The sequence below is a fragment of the Urocitellus parryii genome, chromosome 11 (assembly GCF_045843805.1).
Source record: "Urocitellus parryii isolate mUroPar1 chromosome 11, mUroPar1.hap1, whole genome shotgun sequence".
Classification (NCBI taxonomy): Eukaryota; Metazoa; Chordata; class Mammalia; order Rodentia; family Sciuridae; genus Urocitellus; species Urocitellus parryii.
This window is the reverse complement of record NC_135541.1, coordinates 22,532,693-22,555,699: the sequence shown is the minus strand read 5'-3', so window position 1 is coordinate 22,555,699 and position 23,007 is coordinate 22,532,693. Positions and strand designations below refer to the sequence as shown.

General features: G+C 46.2%; 2 protein-coding genes across 9 annotated transcripts in view; one reads left to right on the top strand and one right to left on the bottom strand.

The window, feature by feature from the left end:
• Positions 1 to 717: 717 nt before the first annotated feature.
• Positions 718 to 10,100, bottom strand: Ncdn (neurochondrin). Of its 6 annotated transcripts, none has more exons than XM_026393445.2 (8): positions 9,706 to 10,100; positions 8,348 to 8,488; positions 6,287 to 7,255; positions 5,057 to 5,298; positions 3,908 to 4,132; positions 3,376 to 3,518; positions 1,846 to 2,220; positions 718 to 871 (listed from the first exon to the last, which is right to left on the bottom strand). In XM_026393445.2, exons 2-8 carry the CDS (start codon positions 8,468 to 8,470, stop codon positions 765 to 767), a joined length of 2,184 nt encoding a protein of 727 aa, XP_026249230.1. In that variant the 5' UTR covers positions 8,471 to 8,488; positions 9,706 to 10,100; the 3' UTR covers positions 718 to 764. The 6 variants fall into 6 exon arrangements, with proteins under 6 accessions (XP_026249230.1, XP_026249228.1, XP_026249231.1 ...); XM_026393443.2 differs by having other exon boundaries at positions 9,374 to 10,099; XM_026393446.2 differs by lacking the exon at positions 9,706 to 10,100 and adding an exon at positions 9,211 to 9,364.
• Positions 10,101 to 10,172: 72 nt separating this feature from the next.
• Positions 10,173 to 23,007, top strand: part of Kiaa0319l (KIAA0319 like) — a 108,304-nt gene continuing 95,469 nt past the window's right edge. The window contains exons 1-2 of one of the 3 annotated variants that reach the window (XM_026393442.2): positions 10,173 to 10,287; positions 13,675 to 13,844. In XM_026393442.2, the coding sequence (XP_026249227.1) occupies positions 13,703 to 13,844 (142 nt within the window). In that variant the 5' untranslated portion in view covers positions 10,173 to 10,287; positions 13,675 to 13,702. Of the gene's footprint in view, positions 10,383 to 13,674; positions 13,845 to 23,007 lie in introns of all 3 variants that reach the window. The other 2 variants (XM_026393441.2, XM_077791450.1) reach the window with 2 other exon arrangements.

Sequence of the window (23,007 nt, the reverse complement as noted above, 5' to 3'; positions counted from 1 at the left end):
GAACACTTGTGGGTTTGAGGGCTTAGGTGAAAGAGTCTAGACGGTGTGGGCCAGGGCTAATTTTGGCTCAGGCCAGCTGAGGCAGACAGTGCTTGTCTCCAGTTGAAGTGCTCAGACAGTTCCCCTTTTACTTGGCATAGAACAGGGGTCAACAGCTGGTAGCCTGACATCCATATTTGGCCTGCATGTTAGGGCCAGCTCGGGCAACTGTGCAAGCCCCTACCTCAAAATAAAATTAAAAAGAAAAGACTGGGGATACAGCTCAGCGGTAGAACACTTCTGGGTTCAATCTTCAGTACCACCACCAAAAAAAAAAAAAAAAAAATTAGAGGGTATGGCAGTTTCTCTTGGCAACAACCTGCTGACAAGAGAAGGGACAGTGCTTCACTTGTCCCCACCAAGTCTGGCCACATCAACAGCTGGGCTTGTGACTCTGCTGTGTCAATGAAGGGTGTGGGTTGGGGAGACAGGGGTCTGCATGGAGGTCTTGGCTCTAGCTGCAATACTTTGATCAAATTACTTATCCATGCCTATGTTTCTCCATCTGTAAAAGTGCAGTTATGATCTCTTCTTCCCAGGATTCCTGGGAAGGCTGAATAACACTTTGTGAAGTTACTTAGCAGGACTTGTGTTCAGCAAACGATAACTGTGAACTGATGGAGCCTGCAAGGGAGAGCAGATGTAGGGCAGACCACACAACAGGCTTCTTGTCACCAATGAACATTTATTGAGTGTCCACATGTGCACAGCTTTGAATGTGATGATCACAGAACACACTGGGGGAGGGCGGGGGGAAGCAAGGGATCAGATGTGGGGGATCCCTCCCCAGGTTCATAAAGTAGTCCCTGCTGGAGCCGCCAGTCGCGTCTCTCTGCAGAGGAGTAATAACAGGGGTGGGAGCTGAAGCCAGGCACCACGGTGGCAATGGGGTGCGATCACTGGGGAAACATGCGGATTCTGGGGAGGTGTTCCTCCTGTTCCTGGCTCTGGCCAGGCCAGATGGCACAGAGGACGGAAATCAGATGCTCGGGTGTCCAAGCAGGGATAAATACAAGCAAAATAAATAACCCTCAACCCCCATTGGCACTCTGCTGCAACATGACACATAAGCTTAGAGACCTGGGCCCAAGGACTCCTGGGTTCTCTTAAGGAAGCCTGGGTGGAAGGAGGTTCCCCACCCCCGACACTAGTCTGTCTGCCCCAGGTTGCCCTGAAAGGATAGGGGCAGTTCAGACCCTGGGTCACTGAGGTTGAAAGGAAGAACTGTGATTTCAATGGCCTGAGCCTGCTCTCTGCCCAAGGAGGCCAAGGGCAAGAGTCATATGGCCGATTTAAAGGACGTGGACCTGGGGAGCCAGAAGGGGCACCACAGCCTAGGGGAGGCCACGCCCTGGCCGGCAGGGCACTTGGGCTGAGGCAATCAGCTCCTGCCAGCCCTGACCTACCCTGGGGCCTCCCTCCTGCAGGGGAGCCAGACATTGGGCACAATGACACCTACTGCCCCCCTCCCTGGGGGCTTCTCCAACCTTCCCCGGCCTGGCGGGGACAACCACGTTGATTTCCAAGCCGATCCCTGCCCCCATGGGGGCCTGGGGGGCGGGACGCAGTTCCTTACACTTGAGGAGTGGGCACCATGCCCTTGTCCTCAGAAAAGCTAGAAAGCTGGGGTGTTTTGGGGGGAAGGAGTCTGGGGAGGGGGTTCTTGTTTGGGGGCTTCAGGGAAGATGCCTCCTCCCTCCTTCCCTCGCTGCCCGCCCCCGGGTCTGTCCCCAGTGGATACCCCTCAGGGCTCTGACAGGCACTGCTCCAAGGCAGCCATGCGGTAGTGGCTGGCCGTTTCCTCACCTGCCTGCAGCCTCATGGCCTCCCGGCACAGCCGATTGGCCCGTGCCAGCTCCACCAGGACACCCTGATAGGCGGCCACCATCTCAGGCTTGACGGAGTTGGGGCTGACACTGCCTAGCAGCTGGAGCAGCTCCTGTGGCCAGCGGGAACGCAACGCGGCAGGGGCCAGCCAGGGCAGCAGCGGCACACAGCCTGTGAAAGCTTGCATGCCCAGAAACCACAGCTCCTGCAGGTCAGCCCAGATGCCCTCGTAGTCAGGAGACAGGGCCAGTACTGCCTGGTCAGAGCCAGGTGTGGCCCGTGCCACATGAGACTGCGATAGGAAGAGGATGGCGGCTCCGAAGAAACCTCTGGATGCTGGGGTCCCCTGAAGAGCTGGAAGGCATGGAAAAAATGGTACATGAACTAGATGGGCCAGTGCTGGGCCAGCCCCTCACTTTCCCTCCTGTGTGGACACAGTTGGAGCTCAAGCATCACCTAGAATCAGACTGCCTGGGTTTAAACCCTACCTTTCACACTTGCTGTATGACCTTGGGTAGTTAACTTTTCTGGGTCTTGTAAAATGGGGCCAGTACTGCTAATCTTAGCAATCTGTTGTGAGAATTAGATGTGATAAGGCACCTGCTTGATTCCTAGGCCAGGAGAGGGCTCCAAGAGGGGAAGTGACCAGGTTTTTGTGAACCTGTCATGTTGGGATTCACCTCCTCTGCAAGTGCTCTCCAGGAAGCTTTGCCTCTAACTTCATGAGTCAGAGCCATGGTGGCTCTACCTGGGGAGTGACTGAGAGTTGGGGGCGGGGGGAGGGGGGGAACGACCTCCTGATTTCTGGTCCAAAGGGATATGTTCCCCTTCCCACTACTGGGTACCCTGCTGGGATCCCCACACAGAAAACACAGAGGCAGCTGAGGGTATGGGCATGTTACACCCTGTTCCTGGGCATCTGCTCAGCTCCTCCAACCTGACAGATGGGGCACAGGGAACAGGCGGGGACAGAGGGACCCAAGCAGACACCCACAGCCAAAGTGGGAGACACTGAGGGCTGTCAGGGGCTGGAGGGGACACCATTCCCCCTGCACAGAGTCAGAGGGAGGAGGGTGGAGGAGAAGCCATGCAGAGGGGCATAGTGCTGACACCTGTCACTGAGGCGGGTGAACTGTTGAGCAATGAGAAACCTCAATGGAGGGAAGTCAGGTTTCTGACTCAGGCCCTGGGTGGGGGCGGCTCCACCTTGAAAACACTGGATTTGGAGTCTTTGGGCTGCCAGGGATTCCAGGTGCCTGTGCCTGTGCCTCTGAGCAGGCCTGTACTTAACACCCACCAGACCTTGCCTTAAAAGTCTTCAGAAGGAAGAGCTTGTTATCATTTCGGGAAGAAGGGTGGGGGTGGCGGATGGAGATATATTGTAGAGATTTCCTCTTCTCAGAAAAATTCTGCAATATCATTTTCTGTAAAAGGACTTACGCCCAGAGCACAGCAGGTCCACCCAGGTTTTCTGCCCTCACCCACCAGGCCTGGGTCCCCAGGGCTTACCTGGAGATGTGCTAAGGAGTCGGGCCATAAGGAGGCCCAGGGTGGCCACATTGGCAGCCAGAAGCAGCCTCCCTTGTTGTTGCACCAACGCGGGCAGAGACGTCATCAGAGTATTCATAAGAGATGTGAAGCAGGCATCACGCCTGGGGAAGAAAGGGAGGCAAGGATGGGGGCAGGCAGAAGGTTATGAGACCAGATGAAACCCTTTGGAAAATCTGGATCTGGGACTCCTGACTTCTCTGGGCCAGAGTTTGTAAGAAATCAGGTAGCAGCGTGAAGAGTTAACCCTGAGCCCCAACCATAGCATCTGGGGTTATGGCTGGCACTGAGATGTGCTCCAGGAAAATACCTAGGGACCCAAATCCTTGAGTGGGACTGGCTTTGTCTATTCTGAGACCCTTTCATTTTAACACCATGAGAAATCCAAAAGCACAGGGAAGCAAAGTAGAGGTCAAAATTTAAGGCAATTGGGCAGCCCCCCACCACCCCACACTTGATTGAATATCCTCCCAGCCTCTCCCAAACCCCTCACTTGATCAGCCCTGGTGCAGTGACCACGAGGTTGAGGAAGATGTGGCAGCAGGTCTGCAGGCCGATCTCCACACTATCAGGCAGCACTGAGGTGTCATGGCCAGGGGATGTGAGCTCCCACTGCTGCAGGAAGTATTTGCAAAGAAGTGAAGGGGCCCCCTCCTTGATCAGGATCTCCCGGGGTCCATCTTCGACAGTCAAGTGGCACCAGCCGGGTAGAAGGAGCCTGGGGGGTGTGGAAGGGCAGACGTGTGTGGGGTTGGGAGAAAGGAAGGTACAAAGATGTCCTTTTTCAAAGTACCCTGCCTAAGAGAAGTAAAAGTAGGGGAGAAGAAGGACATGTCCTGGTAGGTATCACAGAAAAAGCACAAGATTCAGAGTTACACAGGCCCAGGATCAAATTGGTGCTCTGTTGTACAGCTTGACCACAGTCAATTACTTTAAACTTTTTGAGCCTCAGTTTCCTCATCTTTAAAATGTGGATGAAACTTCTGTCAGATTTGCCATGTGGACCAAATAAGATAGATCTGAACCTGGTGTAGTGGCACATGCCCGTAATCCAGCAACGTGGGAAGCTGAGGCAGGAGGATTGCAGGTTTGAGACCAGTCTTACCAACTTAGAGAGGTCCTAAGCAATTGAGTGAGACCCTGTCTTAAAAAGGGCTGGGTCTGAAGTTATGAAGAGTGCTCACCTGGCAAAAGTGAGGCACTGGGTTTGATCCTTAGTATCACATAAAAATACGTAAATAAAATAAAGGTGTTGTGTCCATCTACAACTAAAAAACAAATAAATCAAAAAATAAGAATAAAAAGGGCTTAGGGTATAGCTCATTGGTAAAGCATCCCTGGGTTCAATCCCCAGTACCAAAACAAAGCAAACACAAACAACAAGATATAGTTCTAGTAAAAGGTATAGCAAAATATCTGGCTTGTAAGAGATGGTCAATAAACCTAAGTTTTCTTTTTGAGAAATCTGGGATTGGCAGCTCAGAATTCCTGTGGGAACAAGCCTCCCAAAACAAATAGAAATGATCTTAAGAGAACTCTCATGGCCAATCTAGAAGCCTGGCACAGCCCAGTTTGCGGGGGCCAGTGTGTCATAGTTTTCTTTAGAATGGTCTGGCTGGACATAGTGTAACAACTCACTCACCGGAGAGCGTCCCCTGGCCAGGTGGGCCCTGGGTTGGTGGGGGAAATGGCCAAGTTGGCCACCTGCTGTGAGAGGTCATTGGCCTCCTCCGCCTCCTCATACAGGGTCTTGGCATAACGGACGAGGAAGGGCAGCAGCTGGCACACCTCCTTACGCAGGGATGAGGTTTCCTCGGCCAGCCAGGCACCCAGGATCCGAACCGAGGCAAACACGAAGGGTTCCTTCTGTTTCTCTGGCCCCACCTGTTGCCACAGGACCCCTCTGAGATAAAGCAGGACTACAGACCCTCCCCTGTTTTACCAGTCTGCTGGCCAGCCTACAACTGGAAGGGAATTCTGGCCTGTGAGCCCCTCAGAGGTGGGCACCAAGCCTCATCCCACCCCATGTACCCAGTACCCAGCAAATGGGAGGGACAAACCCAACAAAGCAGGCCCACCTTGATGAGACTCAAAGTGCATCCCCATCTCTCCACCGCCAAGGGAGCTCAAGGCTAGGGGGAAACTCGGGACTACAGCTAAGTCACATTCTACAGAGACTCTTACCTGGGATGGGAGGACAGGTGATGCCATGAACATACAACCAACAGTGGGAGGGGGGATGCCCTTTTGGGCTAAATTACAAAATGAGACCAGAGCTTAGCATGGTCTGTTGGATGTGTGGCTGGTGAATTCAGTGGCTGGTGAATTCAGCAGTTGGAGCAGACCATTAAAGAGAAGAGAGTCATGACTGAATCCCTGTGGGACAGGAGAGTGGGTTTCTCAGAGGGAGGGAGGAAGGGGTTGCGAATGGGTGGGTATAGATCTAGCTGAACTCCTAGAAAGGCCAGGAACCAGGCAGCCTTGCTCCTTTTTCCTGCACCGCTGTAAGTTTGTATGTGTGCATATGTAAAACAACGCCCCGGAGCGAGCAGAACAGCCTGCTTCAATTTTGTGTGTGGTGTGTAGTGTGTGTACTGGGGAGCACTGTGTGAGTGGGAGGTTACTGTGTTGTGTGTGTGTGTGCTGGGATGTGAGTGCACATATGGTGTGTGGTATGGTGCTTTGTGGAGGCTTTTGGAGGGAGGGAGAGGGAGCGAGGCTCGGCCACACACTACTCCTGAGTGCTGCTGCAGTACCAGCCCGCCCGACATGCAGCTTGACTGTCTCCTCATTATACCCCTTTTCTTTGCCTTCTGGCTCCTGCCCTGACTCCCGGACACTGGGCTCCCTCTGTAAGTCACTACCCCCTTACCTGCTGCAAGTAGAGGATGACAGCTCCGATGGCCTCCTTCATGATGCTTACAAGCTGCACCTTCTGTGGCTCCTTAAGCAGTGACTGCTCGCAGCGGGTACACTCCTGGATCCCCAACTCCATAAGGGCATAGCAAGCAGTCACCACATCCTCCTTCACCTCTGTGCCTGTCTCCTCCAGGCCTAGCCGTACCTCCACACATGCCAGATTCACCAGGAGGGCCAGGAATTTGCTCCCAGAGCTGCCCGCTGGGATCCAGTCGGAGCCGCAGGCGTGTGCCAGGCGGGCTGCCAGCTTCAGGGCAGGGTTGCGTTGCCAGGAGCTCAGCTTGCTTCCCAGGATGCGCGCCAATCCAGCCTGCAGATCCCGGAGGCATTCAGGGGGCACGGTTGTTGGGGGCAGGAAGAGGGGCAGCAGCTGGCAGAGCTCAAACTTGCTGGCATCCTCGGCTTTCTGGAAATCCTCACTGAGGCCCCGCAATACTGCCAGCAGGTCGGGCTCCGCCTCCTTCCAGCACTGTGTCTCTGCAGCAGCCAGCAACCCCACCAGGAGTGCCAGGGCCTGGTCAAAGCCATAGCCATGACCCAGGTATGCCTGACATAGGGCAGACACGGTGCCACCAGCAATGAGGTGCCGGGGCCCTCTGGGTGTGCCTGCTACAGCTGTCAGGCACTGGTAGGTGTCATCAATCATGGAGCGGCGGGCAGCATCATCAGGGTCCCCCCGGGCTGTGAGGAAGGTGCTAAGGATGGGGATCTTGTTCAGGACCTGGGGATGGGTGGCCAGTTCAGGGTCACTGCAGAAACAGGCCAGCAGGGCCACACCAAGGGCACGGAGAACGTGGTCAGGGCAGCCATCCGGTGCCTCCTTGGTGGTTAGGAGACGGTTGGGGAAAGTGAAACCAACGGCATCAAAGATCCGCCGTCGGGTTTTGGCATCGATGTCACCTGCTTTTACTGCCTTGGTCACCTACAGGGGAATGGGGCAAGTAGTACATGCTATCAGCAGAATGAAAGGAAGAGGTGGCAAGGACCATCCCTTCCCTGAACCCTGGGGCACTGAAGACTAACAGGATTAGGTTACGCAACAGAACTCACTCTGGGATCATCTCATCTAGCTCCTTTTTCAGGCTAATGTGACTTCTGGGATCCCTCTCACCTATGATCATCCCATGACAGGGAGGTCTTGTCCGTCTCTACCACTCATTTGGGCACTTCGTTACCTGGCCAGTTGAGAAGTTCTTCTTGATATCTAATCTAGATGCCCACAACCTGTGTTGGAAGGAGCTTAGAACTCTGTGTTTAAAATCCCCCAAGGATTTAGGGTCCTTCCCTAAATGCTGTCTCCAGATAAGTCTCTGATCCATTTCCGCCACCTTCTCAGGGGAAATGGCTCCTGTGTCTCACTGCTCTGCATGTCAAAACATTTCCCCTTACATTTCACCTAAACACCTCCTCTGCTGCAGTGTGAGCCCTTGACTCCAGAGCCTTCTCCCTGTTGCCATGGCAAACAAGCAGCGGCTGTACTCCCTCCTCCCTTTACCCCCCACACACTAGCCCCCCCTTTCTAGCACTGCAGCTCCTGTTCCACTGTCCCCAGCTTGGGTTCCTCCAAAAGGGCTAAGACCCAAACCAGCTCCCTTACCTTCAAGCTACCTACTGCAGTCCTGGCCATCCCTTAGGACCCTTCTTTAATCTCTTCCCGTCCCGCTACTCTTTCAGGTCTCAGAAAAATCATCCCCAGCCCTCAAATACTTTGCACTAGTTACTACCTGCTGCTGTTACCCTATGAGTCAGCTCCCATCTGCTCTGGGACACCCCAGAAAGCAAACTCAGGCAGCCTCCTCCAAGGACCCCAGTGCCACAGCCTTATTCATCTGCATTCTCCCCTTTGCCCCGAGTCTAGGGGAGCAAAATAAATACAAAGGTAGGGATCTTGGCACTCCTTTGGTGTTTCCAAAGTTGTTAGCACCACTATATATCTTTGGGGACTGGCTGATTCCATTCCTTGGGGGCCCCGACCACCCAGTCCTTCCCATCTCCCAATTATCCAACTCCTTACTAGCAGCAGGGCTGCAAACTGTTCGCTGTCATTCTTGGCCTCACGGAGAGCTCCCAGGTAGCGCTCCAGGGTGGGGTTTCGGCTCTCTGCCTGGTTCAGAGCTGGCTCACAATCCGAGGCCATGATGCCCGCCTTGCCCAACTGTGAACACAAGAGGGACTGAGCATCCCTCTGCAGAGGAGGGGTGGGGGCGGGGGCAGGGGTGGGAGTGGAGGATGGAGGGAGGGATTAGCACAGAGGGAGAGGAGGGAGGATTTGGAGAAGTGGCTTCCTCAGGACTGACCTCCCTTGGAGGGGGGGACTTGAAAAGGCTGGACCTGCAAATCCTTTGGGGTAAAGAAGGGACCCTGGTCCAAGGTCACCTCCAGAAAGTGGGAAAGGAGGACTGTGCATCCTGCTGCTTAGTTGGACAGCTTTCTTCAGCAATCTCCTGGGAGTGGAAGGGGGCTGGTCCCACTGCTTAGTGGCCCCCTGACACATAAAGTCGGAATTTATCTCCCTCCCAAGGCGCACAGGGAGTAAGTGGTGAGGACAGACAGGGAGGAATGGAGACACACATGGTGAAGTTCGATTATCCGGACTGACATGGGGGAAAAGGGCATCCTAGGCTTCCTTTTTCCCTCCCTTCTTCAGATGAGGCAGGAGATAAGCTTCAGCAGAAGTGAGAATTCGAGCTCGAGCTCACCAGGCAAGGTTTGGAGGCCCCTCTGGGGACCCCACCCCTTCAGCCAAGGCTCTCAGTCGCCCCCGCAGGCTCCTTGCCTTCTCTCCTTTCCCTCCCTCGGGCAGAGGCTGCAGGAGCAGCAGCAGCAGCAGCACCACCACCAGCAGCAGCATTAACCCTTTACACTCCCTGTCCTCACCCTCCCTGTCTCGCTACCAGCCTGAGGATGATGCGTAGGGCTGGAGAAGCAAGAAGGGTCGGGTAGCTCCCAGGACAACAGAAAATCCAAAAGCCGGATAATCGAAGCGGGGCTGCTGAGATGGGGAGATGAGAAGGGGAGGAGGGTTCTTGGCGGTCACCACCTGTCCCGCCGCAGCCAGGTCACAACACGACATTGATGAAGTCACGACAGAGCGGCGATGAGATCACACCTCACGATGGCGCGATGATGTCACGGAGATCACAGCAAAATCACGACATGGGGACAGCCCCCAAAGATGACGGGGCAAATTAAAACAAGATGTGTATTGAAAAGGGCTGTGACAAAATGGAGTCTCGACAGGGCACGATGGTGTCGCGATATAGTGCGATGGAGTCGCGATAGGGTCCCCGGGGTGCGTCGGCATTGATGAGCGCCGGTTCGGAGAGGCCCGGGCTGGGATGCAGGGGAGGGCCTGAAGGGGGCTGAGCTCACCAGGCTGCGGCCCCGAGCGTTGAAGTCTTCTGCGGGCGCGATGCTGCCGGAGCTTGGGGCCGCTGCTCACGCCGCGTTGCCCACTCCGGGCTCCGGGCTGCTGCAGCTCCACCCCCACCCCCGCATCGCCCTCGGCCAATCCGCGGCGGCTTCACTTGGGGCTCTGGCCAATGGCACGGCAGGGCGCTACGCCGTAGGGGGTGCAGCCATTGCCGCCATCTTCCTTGTGGGTATTGCCTGAGTCTGGGCCTTGGGGCACGTGCAAAGAAGGCAAGGTGCAGACTGCCCCAGGAGAGCGGGAGGCGAGAGGCTGGGGGGGGGGGTGTCCAGATTCCTTTGCTTGTGCGTAGTTCTACCTCCAGCGCTACCCCTCCTCCCCCTCGGGCTCGCGGCTGGAATTGCGCTTCCGGAGGGTGGGGCGGGAGGGCTTGATTAGCATGAAGAGTGTGTTTCCGGGTTGAGCCCGGGGAGGTGGGAGGAGGCGGCGTTTCCGGCCGTCGTCGCTGTCCAGGGAGGCTGAGACGAGAGGGAGCTGTCCGGGTGGGGAGCCCGCACTACCTTCTTCCTTTTCCTCCTCCCCCGGTGAGGGGAGAGAAGGTTGGGGCCCCGAGCCCATGGACTGGGAGGAGGCGGAGGCCGCCGAGAGCCGGGGCCCCGCTATGTGCCCCTGAGCCCCGGTAGGTGGCCGGGGCGGCTGGCTACCAGGCCGAGGACCATGAGCTCAGGGGAGGGGCAGGTGGTACAGACGATGCCTGGGGGTGCACTGACCCGCAGTTGGGACCCGGAGGTGGAGCTCCTGGCTGGGACAGGGCAGTCAGCTGCTTCTGGCCTTGCAGTTGCGGAGCTCGAGTCCCAGACCGAATCCCGCTTCTTCTGGGCCCAGGTCTGGTCCTGCAGCTCCCTCCATTCCCTGACAGTCAATACTGACATACCGGGCTCAGGTCGCTGCCGTCCTTCTAACACCTCGACATCTGCAGCCTCTCCTTTAGCTGCTGTGTTTGATCATCCCACCGAGACTGAAAGTTGATGCAGAAAAAGGGGGGCGGGGTTGAGCATGATGTGTAAATTACAATGCGAAACCAGCCTCGGTCAGGGTTTTGACAATTATGTCCCGCAGAGGGTCCTGTGGTGGCTGCAAGTGACTACAGAGGTGAAGCCAAGGAAGTCAGAATAGAAACTCTCAGCGGGGTTTGTCTTCTCTCACCTCGTGATAGTTGGGCTCATCGACTTTGGATGCTGTTAGTAAAGAGCATTAGTCGACTCTCCTTGTGCTTCCTTATGATTCACAGACTGGTAACTAGGAACAATTTAGAAAGACGACCTCCCAGAACAATCTGTTCATTTTTCCAGCTATTTGGAAAACAGTGTCTGCAAATATAAGCAAAGCTATTCATGGCAGTCTGTTCTGTAACTTTCCCAAATATCTGAGACTTTTTTTTTCTTTAAAGTTTTATTTTTGATTACTCACACGCGTTGAATAGGCTTTTTCAGACGTGCTCTGTCGTTGTTCAAACATATCTTATCGCTGTGTACATAAATGGAGTTCCACGTATGTAGCTGACAGACTGAACTATGATACATCCCCCATCAACCTGAAGTATTAAGTAAACATTACCCCCTGCTCTGTCTGAACAGCTGCTGCAACAGAGAGTGCTTTTATTTCAGTTGTTCTTGTAACGCCCTAAATGCTAGAACTATTGGGAGCTTTTCTAGATTTTCATTTGTCAAGTATTGTGGGGGTGTGTGTTCTCTCCCTGGGTTGTTATCCTTTGATTCCATAACAAACCATTTGGATCTTGGTAATGTGTTGTTCCTGCCTGTGGTCAGCAAGCCTTTAACTGGACCCTAGCAGTGATTTGTGCCCATAGGCAATTGTAGGTTTCAGTAGAAGGACTGGTTAGGTGTTCAAATAGAAATAGATGTACCTCTGTTATGCACAGTTTGTAAGATATTGCACTTCTAATCAGCTTGCTAGTCCGATGGTGTTTATTACTCCTGTTTTCAAAGCCTATTCATTTCTTTTTCTGCTTTTCCCACCCACCTGCCAGGCTATTGATGACAGGTGTTGAGTCACCTTGAGTTTTAAATCCTTTTGTGGTAGGTAGAAATATGTTGGGTAAGATCTCTCTCTCTCGCACACACCCATTCCAGCTTGGGAGGCTACAGAAGTTGCTGGATATACTTTCTAACTTCAGCTCCATTTCATAATCTCTTGAGTGTATCTCTGGCCCACACATCTGTCTGCCCCTGCCCCTTCCCTTCTCTAACAGAAAACTATGAAACAAACTAGAAATAGGAATTGTCTTCTCTTTTTTTTTTTTTTTTGGTGCTGGGGATGGAGCCCAGTGCCTCATGCTTGCTAGGCAAGTGCTTTAACACTGAGCTACATCCCCAGCCCCTTGATATAGGAATTGTTGGAAACTGGACACGAAAGATGAAGTCCTTCATATAGTTAAGGCTCAGTGAAAACCTTTTCTTAGGTGTGCTATACCTCAGTTTTGCAGTGGTGTGTTTATGTTTGTTTCCTGGCATTAGCTTTGAAATCCAACTCAGGTAATGCTGCTCTGGATCCCTGTATGCTAGCTGGGGGTGAAAGTTAGGGGTTGTCAGTCTGTGTTGTTTGCCAGATATGGATGACAGGCATACATATATATTTAAAAATTTTTTTTGGTGGGGAGGTACTGAGGATTGAATCCAGGGCCTTACTCATGAGAGTTCCACCATTGAGCTATACCTGCAGCCCATTTTATTTTTTTTTTATTTTTTTAATATTTTATTTTTTAGTTCTCGGCGGACACAACATCTTTGTTGGTATGTGGTGCTGAGGATCTGAGGATCGAACCCAGGCTGCATGCATTCCAGGCGAGTGCGCTACCGCTTGAGCCACATCCCCAGCCCCCTGCAGCCCATTTTAAAAATTTTATTTTGAAAGGGTCGTGCTAAATTTGCATAGACTCTCCTTGAACTTGTTATCTTCCTGCCTCAGCCTCCTATGTACCTGGGATTACAGGTGTGTATGAGAATACCTGACCGATGGGTACATATTTAGAAGTTTTTGTTTTTTGAGATGGGGATCTATGGTGTTGCTCAGGCTGGCCTTGAATTCCTAGGCTCACACATCCTGTTTCCTCAGCCTCCTGAGAAGCTGGTGCAAGCCACTTTGCCTAGCCAATAGATTATTGAATTACTTCTTCAGAACTGTATCAACTCATAATATTTCAATATTTACATAACAATTTATAGAATATAGCAAAGTTATGTAAGAAGGAAGAAACTTTTTTTTTTTTTTTTTAATTTTCCTGCTAGAAGGGACCTAAATCATCTAGCCCTTGAATTCTGGAGTAGCCAAAAAAGTGCCTGACATAAATATTTGCTGAATGTATGTATGGATTTAAGCCAGGAATTGCAGATGACTCTTGAGGATTGGGGGGAGGGGGTAACATGAAGTATAAATTGGGTAGATTTTAAAGATACTAGTGGTGGGAATTGTAACAAACTGGAGAGTGACTGTGCATGCCCTAAATATGATCACATTAAAATATTTTTACAAGTCCCTCAAGTTTAATTAGAAGTCCAACATCTTTTCATAGATAAGAAAATGTGTTTGGTCACAGACCCAAAGCTATTAGCAGAACTGGAACTGAAAAATCAAAGCTTTTTTTTTTTTTTTTTTTTCAGACTGATACTCTTTCTATTCTGTTATAGATGGTTTACTGTTAGTTAGACAATAATGGAATATAAATGTTTCAGTTTTACAGTGAATTCATTTTATATCCCTTGCTCTGTTATTCTGATAATTATAGGCTGTGTCAAAGCTCAGGTTTAAAATTTACAGGCAGGGATGTGCATTGAAAGACAAACTTGAAATTCTTCTTTCTCCTAATCTGACACATTCTCCATCATTCCACATTTCTAGGAATCAATTATTAATTACTTGGCATTTAATTTCTTCTCTTTCTGTCTTTCTAGTGTACTGGTTCTGCCAGTCTGGAAGGCCATGGAGAGGAGGCTGGGAGTCAAGCCAAGTCTCGCTTCCTGGATTTTATCAGGATATTGTTGGCAGACATCCATGAAGTGGTTGAGAAGCCAGTACCTGTTTTATACTTGCTTCTGCTTCAGTGCTCTGTGGTTGTCAACAGGTATTGTTTTCTTTATAGATTTAAGATTAAAAAAGGGCACTCTGTGTGTGTCCCTCAGTTCATCTTAAACACTACTAAGAGGCAGAAAAACAGTCTACTGATTGAAAGAAAATGAAATCATTTTGGTGGATATTTAACTTGTTGGGTTAGGTTGTTTTGTTTTGGAACCAAAATTTAAATAAAGAACTGGCATGATCATTTTGAGATTTGAAAAAGATGCTTTGAAAAGAAAAAGCTTTCAAAGTTGGACAGATTTGGGGCCTGGAGCTGGATGTTTCTACTTAATGACTAAGACTTTAGGCAAGTTATCTAATGTGTTTGAGGAAGGATAAGATCTACCTCATAGTTTGATTTGAAGATATTTTAATTAAAGCATGTGGTGTAGTACACTGAATGGACATGCTTAGTAAATGATACTTTGCTTCCTTTCCTAGAGGAATCTAAACTTACAGAGAGAATAGAATGTATTTCTTGCTTTTTCCATAGAAAATGCTGTGTTTCATAGAGTAGGCTTTCTTCCTCAAGATTATTTCACCCCACTAGAGCCTCTTGCCAGGAGTCAGTGCCAAGAAAGCTGAATATCAAAGGAGAATTCCATTTCTGTCATTTTTTTTTTCCTCTTTCAGTTCTTTTGTTGATATGGTTCCTTTCAGAGTATGGAGTGTGAGAAAACAGCAATTCGAGAAAGACTTCTGAGTGTACTGCCATTCTGGGCAATGACCAAAAGCCTTCTGGTATAGAGGTCACCCTTGGGGATAACTAATCAGACTTTTGCTCTTATAATTACAAAGATTTATGTTGCTTTCCTAAAGCAATTAGTGGTCATGATCTTAAGGGCTAAGTAATTACTGTATTTAGCAATTTTAGTAACATCAGCTTTGGGGTTTTTGTTGTCTTACAGTGGTGGTTGATGATTAATTGCAAAAAAGTGACCTAATTTTTTTTTTTTTTTTGGTACCAGGGATTGAATCCACTTTACTACTGAGCCACATTCCCAGTCCTTTTTAAAATAAATAAAATAAGAGACAGGGTCTTGCTGGATTGCTTAGCAACTTGCTTAGTTGCTGGGCCTTGCCTTGAACTCCTGCCTCAGCCTCCCAAGCTGGGATAATAGGTATGTGCCACTATGCCTGGTGACCTAAATGTTTTTTTTTACCCTGATGGTTTTTGTTGAATATTTCTAGGCAGCATTTTATTTAAGACCATTTAAATTAAATAAGTAACTGATTTAGCACTATCAAATTAGAAAAATAACATTTTTTAAAAAATATTTTTTAAGTTATTAATAGATCTTTCTTTCTTTCTTTATATGTGGTGCTGAGATTTGAACCCAGTGCCTCACACATGCCAGGGAAGTGTACTACCCCTGAGTCCCAGCCCCAGCCCAGAAAAACAAAATTTTTGAAGTGTATCAATCACATACCAGACTCCTGGTTATAAACATTGCATATATTTTCCCATTTAATTCTCATAATAACCCTAAAACAGATAGTTTTATTCTCAAATTAGGAAATTGAGGCCCAGAGAGGCAAAATGACCTGACCAAGGTCACATAGCAAGAACATGGCAGGTTTGTACCTTCTACAGCATGCTTTTTTTCTTCTGTTGTGCTGCCTTCCAACCACAGGTAATCTTTTTGAGAACTAAAAACTTTCTTTTTACCCTGAACAATGATAAGCTGCTTACTATTTGAGGGATTCAAAAAACAGGGGAGGAAAGAAAAAACAATTCTGAGTCTTTCTGTATATTTTAGTTGCACTTGTTTAAGCATACATAGTTTTGTGGATTCCTTGGGCAAGTCTTCAGTACCCTGTTAGCTTGGTGATTAAAAACAGAACCCCAGTGAGTGTAAAGATGCAAAGGTGGTGTAACTAGGAGTGCTTGTGGTAGGAGTTAGGTTATACCAGTTAAACTTTAGAAAAACGTGGAGCTTCCACAATGAAAGCTGTGGGAATGTGCAGGCAACACATGACAGGCATAGTTGTTATGTGTTTTAATTTGTTGGAGTTCTTTCACACTGTTTTTTTTTTTTTTTTTTAGAAAACAATCTCCTGGCCGTGGCGCACACCTGTAATCCCAGCAGTTCGGGAGGCGGGGAGGCAGGAGGATCTCAAGTTCAAAGCCAGCCTCAGCAATTTAGCGAGGTGCTAAGCAACTCAGTGAGACCCTGTCTCTAATAAAATACAAAATAGGTCGAGTGCCCCTGAGTTCAATCCCTGGTAGGCCCCCCAAAAAACCACAATCTCCTAATAAATAGATAAAGAGGGTGAAGCCCAGTGGTATCAACAGTGATATAAACTGAGAGTGAAATTAAAGCTGGATACGGTGGTGAATGCCTGTAATTCTAGCTACTTGGGAGGCTGAAGTGGGAGAATTGCTTGAACCCAGGGGTTTGAGGCTATCCTGGATAGCACAGACTATTAAAAAAAAAAAAAAAGAAAGAAAGAAATTAGAGTGAATGTATTTAGGTTGTTCATTCTCATTAGTAACCAAAGAACTGCAGATTAAAATAAGATGCCCTTTTTATTCTGTCATGTTAAAGTAAAAATATATAAGAGGTTGTGGTGAAGCCCAGTGGTATAGACCTTGTCTAACCTGTGCAAGGCCATGGGTTCAATTCCCAGCTCCTCAAAAAACCAAACCAAATCCAAAACAAAAGTAAAAACATCTAGTGTTGCTAAAGGATGATGTGGTTTCCCTCATATACTGCTGGAGAATTTTAACAGAGAACTCCTTGGCATAAGTATTCAAGACCTAAAAGGTTTATATCCTTTGACTTAATTCCCCTTTCAAGAATTTATCTCAAGGATATATTCAGGTAGTTTTTCCTGAGAGTATGCATGAACACTTATTTTTTCTATGCTGCGAAACATTGCTGTAACCTGCTCAACATTAGGACAGTGGTGGAATTTTTGCGTATTCACAAATTTGCAGAAGATATTTTCTAACTCCTAAATAATTTAGAAGAACAAGAACATGGAGAAATGTTCCTAAATTAAATGACAAAAGCAAGATATGGAACTGCATTTTTACTGTACTACTAATTATGTGAAAAGAAAAATTATATATGATAGAAAACAGTCTGAAATAAGATATATAACTAAAAGTGTATATTTTTTTGAGTAATGGAATTATTTTCACTTTATAGTCTATGTTTTTCAGATTTTTGTTTTAGAGAGAGAGAATTTTTTAATATTTATTTTTTAGTTTTTGGTGGATACAACATCTTTATTTTATTTTTATGTGGTGCTGAGGATTGAACCCAGTGCCTCACGCATGCCAGGCGAGCATGCTACCGCTTGAGCTACATCCCCAGCCCTCAGATTCTTTTTCAGTGTATTTGTATAACCTTTTTTATAAGGGAAAAAATCTATCTCAAAAAATAGCAGCAAAAAGCAATTGGAGAAGGGTTGGAGATATGGCTCAGTTGGTAGAGTGCTTGCTTCACATGTACAAGGCCCTGGGTTCAATCCCCAGCACCCCCCCCCCCAAAAAAAAAAAAAAAAAAAAAGCAATTGGCAATAACCTAAGTCAGCCTGAGTCAGTGTTTATATACTGTGAATATACTCAGCTTTTACCTGAACTCTTATGTTTTTTCTTGATCAGCTACATTTTTCCCCCTAGTACTTAGGATTGAACCCAGGCCCATCAGCATTTTACCATTGAGCTACATCCCCAGCACATTTAATTTTTTATTTAGAGACAAGGTCTTGCTAAGGTGCTGAAGCTGACCTTAAACTTTCCATCCTCCTGCCTCAGCGTTCTGGGACAGGTGTGTACCACTGCATCCAGCATTCAAATATATTCTTAATTGTTTGCTGTTGTTATTAAGCTCATGGATTGTAGGGATTATTCCTGAAAAAAATAACCAAAATAAGGAGCTCTTCAATTATCCCTCATTCCTGTTTACCACTTAATAGTTTACGTCTTCCTTGGTAGAGCCCCGGTACCCACTGACTTATACTTTAAGGGCTTCTTTTTCATTTCTTCTTTTGGGTTCAGTGATGAAGCTCACTGCCAGAAAGAAGTGGTTACAGTTTATTTGATAAAAGAACTCTGTTTTCCTTGTAGGCCGCTGAATTGCTATTTTTTTGTTTAATTTTACTATTAAATGGCTTGAAAATAGCACTTTGGACCTGGTGATTATCATTTGGAAACAAATGTGAGGTGGTCCTAAGAATTTAGGGATTCCTGTAGTAATCTGTCAATTTCTTGAGAGCAGGGTTCTTTCCTTTTTTACTTATGCTAGGTATTCCTAGCAATTACAAGTGCTTGGCACACAGTAGATGCATCATAAAGATATTTACTCACTGAATAAATTAATAAATTAGCAATAGGGGAATTCTCCTTTGAGAATTAAACTGCAAGATCAACACTATCAGAGCAGAGGTATACAAAGGCCCTTTAAGGAGACACAATACCTTAGAGTCCAACAAGATTCGACTAAAGCCAGGTGAGGTGGCACACAGCTGTAATCCCAGTGTCTCAGAGACTGAGGCAAGAGGATTATGAGTTCAAACCCAGCCTCAGCAACTTATTAAAGCCCTAAGTTACTCAGGAGTCCCTGTCTCTAAATAAAATATAAAAAAGGACTGGGGATGTGGCTTAGTAGTTAAGTGCCTCTGGATTCAATCCCCAGTACCAAAAAAAAGGGGGGGGGGTGGAATCTTAACAAATAGATTAACATATGTAAAGAAAGAATATGTATATATGAAAGGTGAAGAGGTATATATGTAGGTTTGTGGGAGATGCTAGGGTCATGGAAACCTAAAATAAGGACACTAATGTAGACCTAAAACTAACAAGTGGCTATGAAAACTTTTCCTGACCTGCTTTTGGGAAGGAGATTACACAGTTAGTGTATTTAGGGTACAGAGGGAAAAAAATACTCAATTCAGAAACATTATTTGAGAACTTACTTGAAATCTGGTCCTAGGCTAGTCACTGGGGTGAAAAGATGGAGAGATGCTTTGCAGAGTCCTATTGGAACCAGAGAGAAGGCATTTAGCTTAGAGACGAAGGGAAGATCTGAGGAATCCTTTCCAGAGAGGCCGATGCCTTAGCAGTTTTGAAGGTTTAATTAGAAGAATTCAAGAAATGTTCCCAAGCAATGGGTATGTGAGAACAGAGGCATAAAGTATGGAGCAGCCTGGTATAGAAAAGAACCATGACCAGCTGTTGAGTGATGCTGGAGTATAAGAAGCAAAGCTGCCTGAAAGAGGTAGGTGGTGGTCAGGTCACAAAGGATCTTATTTGCTATGCTAAGAAGCCTCTTTTTTTTTTCTTTTTAGATATACACGACGGTAGAATGTTTTGACATATTTCATATATATATATATATATATATATATATATATATATATATATAAGTGTGTGTGTGTGTATATGTATAACTTATAACAATTAGTATCTCATTCTTATGGTTATACATGATGTGGAGACTCACTGTGGTGTATTCCTATGAACATAGGAATGTCATGTCCTATTCATTCTATTATCTTTCCTATTCCTATTCCCCTCCCTTCCCTTCATTCCTTTTTGTCTAATCTGCTGAACTTCTTTTCTTCCCTTCCCTCCTTATTGTGTTAGCATCTGCATATCAAGGAAGCCTTAGTTTTAATTTTTTATGCAAGTGGTCTTTAAATTATCTTGATTATGTACTATAATTTGTAAAAGATACACTGCAGTATGTTCTTACTTATACATTATATAAAGTAACACAGAACTAATTTTTTTCATGCATTTGCTTATATATATATGTATGTGTGTATATATGTGTGTGTGTATGTATGTACATACATGTATGTATATACATACACACACACACATATATATGTATTTATATATAAATCAAATGCCAAAAACAAAATTTTATTTATACATACATACATACATACATACTGGGGATTGAACCCATGGGCATTCTACCATTGGGTTATATCCCCATCCCTTTTCATTTTGAGACAGTATCTCACGAAATTGCTGCAGTTGGCTTTGAACTTGTCATCCTCTGGCCTCAGCTTATCAATAGCTGGGATTATAGGTATGTGCCACCATGCCCAGCCAAACTAAAAATTTTAAAAGGATCAACTAAAAACAAATATGAAATTGTATTTTTTTTAGAGAGGATTTTTTAATATTTATTTTCCAGTTTTCGGTGGACACAACATATTTTTTTTAAATTTTTTTTTATGTGGTGCTGAGGATCGAACCCAGCGCCCTGCGCATGCCCAGCCCTTTCTTTTTATACTCTAGTGATTTGTCTGTTTATTTCTTAGAGGCAAATGCTCTACAGTACTTTAATATTGCTATTAACTATATTAATGTGTGTTAATTATAGCTGTCAATATTTAGGTCAGTTTTGCTAGTGTATAGGAGAATTATAATGGTGGAGATGGGAGAAAGATGGGAGGTTAGGGCTGGAGATAGAGTATTCATTAGGAAGTTAATGAAATATCTCAGGAGAAAATTGATGAGGTTCTCTGGCTTCAAGGAGTCTCTCACTGAAGAGAGTAGTTTTACTCAATACAAACCAGTAAATGTAGTTCTAAATAAATGGGTAGACTTTAGGTGTTTTATAATTAGAGATCAGAGTTCTTTATTTTTTTTATGAGATATGCCACTAATTGTAGAACAACATCCTTATTTCCAAAATAAAAACCCTGAACCTATTACCAGTTGCTTCCTATTCCCTCAACTCCAGCTCCTGGAAATTACTGCTTTATAACTGCAGTTTTGCTTGTTGTGGATATTTCATATAAATGAAATCATAACTAACCTTTTGTTTCTGGCTTCTTTTGTTTATGTTTTCAGGGTTCATCTGTGTTGTAGAAGGTATCAGTACTTCATTCCTTTTAACATCTAATTTATCCTATTGTCTGGTTATGCCAAATTTATTTGTTCTTTCACCATTTGGCAGATATTGGGGTACTGCTACTTTTTTTATTATGGATAATGGTACTCTGAACATTTTTGTATAAATTTTTGTGTGAACATGTTTTTCGTCGTCCTGAGCATATACCTAGGAGTGGAATTGCTGGATCATGTAGTAACACTTTGTTTAAATTGTTTTCTATGCTCTGTTTTACATTGAGAGTTCCAATTTTCTTTGTATCTTCATCAATACTTATTATTTCTATCATTTTTATTATAGTGGAAAAAGTTAAAAGGTTAGAAAATCAGAGAAGGCTTCATGGAGGAAGCAGAGATTGGCTTGGGACTAATATATATCAGTTTGCTGACATATTAACACAGTGAGAGATAAGGACTAGGGAACCAACCAGGTAGGTAGAGGTTTCTTAGTTTATTCATTTGTTCATTTTTTATTACTTGCTCAACAAATATTTTCTGAGGTAGGCACTGTTCTTTGTGAGACCTCTGTCTAATTCTCTGACTTGGTCTTCCTAGTCAATGAAACTTTATGAGAGAGCAGATCATATTTGCTTTCTCTGTTCTCCTGTCTCTTTCCTCTTCTGAGTCCAGTGAGATCTGGCTTCTGCCCAAACCTTGGATTTTGCCAAGGGATCATGACCTTCCTGGTTGGACACTTTCATATTTTACCTTTCCTAACATCTATGCTGCACTGGACACCTTTGCCTATTTTCTTGGGACCCTTTCCTCACTTGCCTTAGATATTCCATGTTTTTGTTTTTTCTCCTTTTAGTTGATGCACTGTCCTTTCTAGTTATTTTTCCTTCCCTCCTTTCTCAGTGTGTCCCATCAGTGTTTCCTTCTTCAGGGTTCTGTTTCAGAACCTGTCTCGTCCTGCTCTTTTGTGCTCTCTTTACAGTCTCATTCCTGCTCACTACTCCCGGATCTGCAGCTGCTCCTGAGCACCAAATCACCTAGCCACCTGCATGTGATATATCTCTAACTATATGTCTCACAACTACCCTTGTGTTAGCATATCAGAACTGAACTCTTGAATATTTGCTCCTTTCTCCTCTATTATTCTCTATAAACATAAAGAAAGATCGTCTCTACTTTATTTTGAGGTAGAAATTCCTGAGCCATTCTTTTTTTTTTCCAGTTGTAGAAGGACACAGTACTTTTATTTTATTTATTTATTTTTTTTATTTTTATGTGGTTCTGAGGATCCAACCCAGTGCCTCACATGCTAGACAAGCCCTCTACCGCTGAGCTACAGTCAGAGCTTCCTGAGCCATTCTTTATTCCTTTTTTTTCCTTCACATCCAAAAATCACTGTTCTTGCTCCATTCCACTGCATATGCCATTCCATTCTGCCTGATATTTTCTTTTTCTTTTTTTTTTGGTACTAGTTATTGAACCCAGGGGCACTTAACCACTGAGCCACATCCCCAGCCCTTTTTTTGTATTTTATTTAGAGACAAAGTCTCATTGAGTTACTTAGGGCCTCACTAAGTTACGGAAGCTGGCTTTGAACTCAGGATTCTCCTTCCTTACCCTCCCGAGCCATAGGGATTACAGGCATGCACCACCACACCTGGATTTTGCCTGATATTTTCTTTTCTTTTTCTTTCTTTTTTTTTTTTTTTATACAATACCTTTATTTTATGTGGTGCTGAGGATTGAGCCCAGTGCCTTGCATGTGCTAGGTAGGGGAGCACTCTACCGCTGAGCCATATCTCCAACCTGCCTGATATTTTCTGATTCAGGTAAACATAAGCTCCTTTCAGATTGCCCTGAAATCTCTGGCCTGAAACCCTTATTAAGCTCTCACATGTTTATACATTTGTCTATTGTTACACCATATTAAACTGTGTGTGATTTTAGGTTTTATGAGGAGAGGTTCAGAGAGAGCTTGCTCTAGAGTACAGCTCATATTCAGAAGGTGAGTCTTTTCTGGTGTCTCCACTGGTGTGGTGTTCATGTGGTTTCTTCACTCTGGCAGAGTGAGAGTTCTAACATGCTCTTCGTTTTCTATCTCCAGCACTGCTTGTCTTCTAGTGATTCTGTGTCTCTCTCAGCTCTGTAGCATTTGCTATCTAATGAACCTCAAGCAGTCTTGCCCAGTGCCTTTATTTGGTCTCAGATTGGTCGGAGATGTTCCCACTGGATTCTGGGACCCCCTCTTTATAGCTCCTTACTCTCTAGTTTATCACCTCTCAAATTCTAGCCAAATACATATCTCTGCCTCTGAGGCTCAGTGAGATCCTTCTGTTTAGGTTATGGATTACTCTGC